Source organism: Rhagoletis zephyria, unplaced genomic scaffold, assembly GCF_001687245.7.
Source record: "Rhagoletis zephyria isolate East Lansing unplaced genomic scaffold, Rhagoletis_zephyria_1.1 Rzeph_scaffold_14219, whole genome shotgun sequence".
Lineage (NCBI taxonomy): Eukaryota > Metazoa > Arthropoda > Insecta > Diptera > Tephritidae > Rhagoletis > Rhagoletis zephyria.
Genome location: NW_016171288.1, coordinates 12,590 through 14,384, shown reverse-complemented (window position 1 = coordinate 14,384; position 1,795 = coordinate 12,590). Strand labels below are relative to the sequence as shown.

The window sequence follows — 1,795 nt, the reverse complement described above, 5'->3', positions numbered from 1 at the left end:
TCAGCTTATACGTATGTAAGTAAATATGTATATCAGCGTTTNAATCCTGACGTCAGAGTGATAAACCAAAAACGCAGCTTTACTATAATAGTTTGTGAGTGAGTATATCGATTCTTTCTTGTCTTTTGAAGTTTTTTTTGCTTTTGTCGCACGATTCTGATGGCAAGCTTTCATTCTAAAGTTATTTTCAGATTACTGATTTAGATCATGAAGGATTCGAAGCAATCAAAAAAAAATATTTTGTAATAATCAAATATAAATCTTCGAAATAAAGATACTCCTACTATGTCGAAAGAGTCATAACTACGATGGGTTTCGGAGTCTGATATATTTATGTAAGTGAAAGCGTGCAAATCTTTAGCAATTGCGTTTGACTATTTTGTAATGATCCCTGTATGTGATAGGTTCGCTTACGCTATTGGAAATTACAACTGAATCGCACAGCAAATGAATTTAAGTTTTAACAGCGCTTGCCAATACTCAAGTTTGTAGTTCAATATCAATCAAAATCAAAACAAATTATAAAATAAACTATATATTAAATACGTATGTGGGTTCGTATAAATCAGCTTATACGTATGTAAGTAAATATGTATATCAGCGTTTACTCACTTTTTCTCCTCTATTTTGCCTGTGCCATAATCATCCCATTTACTCCAGGCTTCCAATAACACGTCCTCAGGATCCAACTCCACGGTGCGGTGGCTCATCAATTCGATAAAAGCTTCGTAATCCAAAGGATCCTTTGCCTATATGAAAGTTTATATTTGTATGTACACATTTCCATATTTAACTTTAAACTTTTTATCATACATATTTGGACACTCTTAATTTATTCACTTTCTATCACTCGTACATGCATGTTTGTTGTTTTTTTTTTTGGTTTGTTTCAATCAAATGGCAAGCATAAATCATGTACTCGCTATCATTCAAATCTGTTTAATTCACCTCTTTTAACATTTCTTCGATCTGCTCGTCAGGTGTGTCTGTGCCAAGCGCTGTGAAAGTGAAACGTAAATCATCCTTCGATATCAAACCATCGCTGTCCAGGTCGAGCAGCAGAAAAACCTATACACACCAGATATGTGGATGTAAATAATTTGCTTGTTCGATTAACAAAAAAAAAAAACAACACTTTTGTTTTTCTTTACTTCCTTCAATTCAGCCACTTTGCTAATATCTAAATCCTTCATAGCTTCAAAGTCATCGGCAGACACTTCATCGGGAGCGCGATAGGGACCTTTGGTAACTGGTTTTATATAAGTTGGGTTAAATATTTCATTGATGACAGCCAAGGACTCGGATTCTATTTGTGGCGGCGAAGGAGGACGCACAATCGAAGCCTTTCGAGCAGCGCTGGCGCGGCGGCGTCGCTACACAGATGAAAATACAATTTGAAAGTTTTGCGAAAATTTTTTCTAGATGTCGCTTAGTACCTTCTCCATATCCTCAACAGAAAAAGAGATTGGGTCGCCCATTTCTAAAATACACTAAATGTGCTTCTGTTTTGATTTTCAATTTAATTTTTTTCTTGACACACCTGAAAAGGATATTTTAGTTTTTTTTTTTTTGGTTATCTAACACTCGCGTTATGTACCTCGACCACGGCCGTTATGTTAGGGCGTTTCTTTATACGTTCGTGCACTCGCTTTGCTAATCGTTAACTGAAAAATCGTTTCACGTTTTGGGGCGAGTTTATTGATAAATTGAAGGAGAATTAATTATTTAATCGAAATATTTTATTTATATTGAAAAAAATCGACGTCTATTTGTTGGCGAACGCACTTTATGTGAC

General features: G+C 35.1%; 1 protein-coding gene across 1 annotated transcript; it reads right to left on the bottom strand.

Moving 5' to 3' along the window:
• Positions 1-608: 608 nt before the first annotated feature.
• On the bottom strand, positions 609-1,501 carry LOC108378494 (myosin regulatory light chain LC-2, mantle muscle). The gene is made up of 4 exons (XM_017634787.1): positions 1,437-1,501; positions 1,152-1,373; positions 949-1,068; positions 609-749 (listed from the first exon to the last, which is right to left on the bottom strand). The coding sequence occupies exons 1-4, from the start codon at positions 1,476-1,478 to the stop codon at positions 609-611; spliced, it is 525 nt and encodes a 174-aa protein (XP_017490276.1). The 5' UTR covers positions 1,479-1,501.
• Positions 1,502-1,795: the final 294 nt, after the last annotated feature.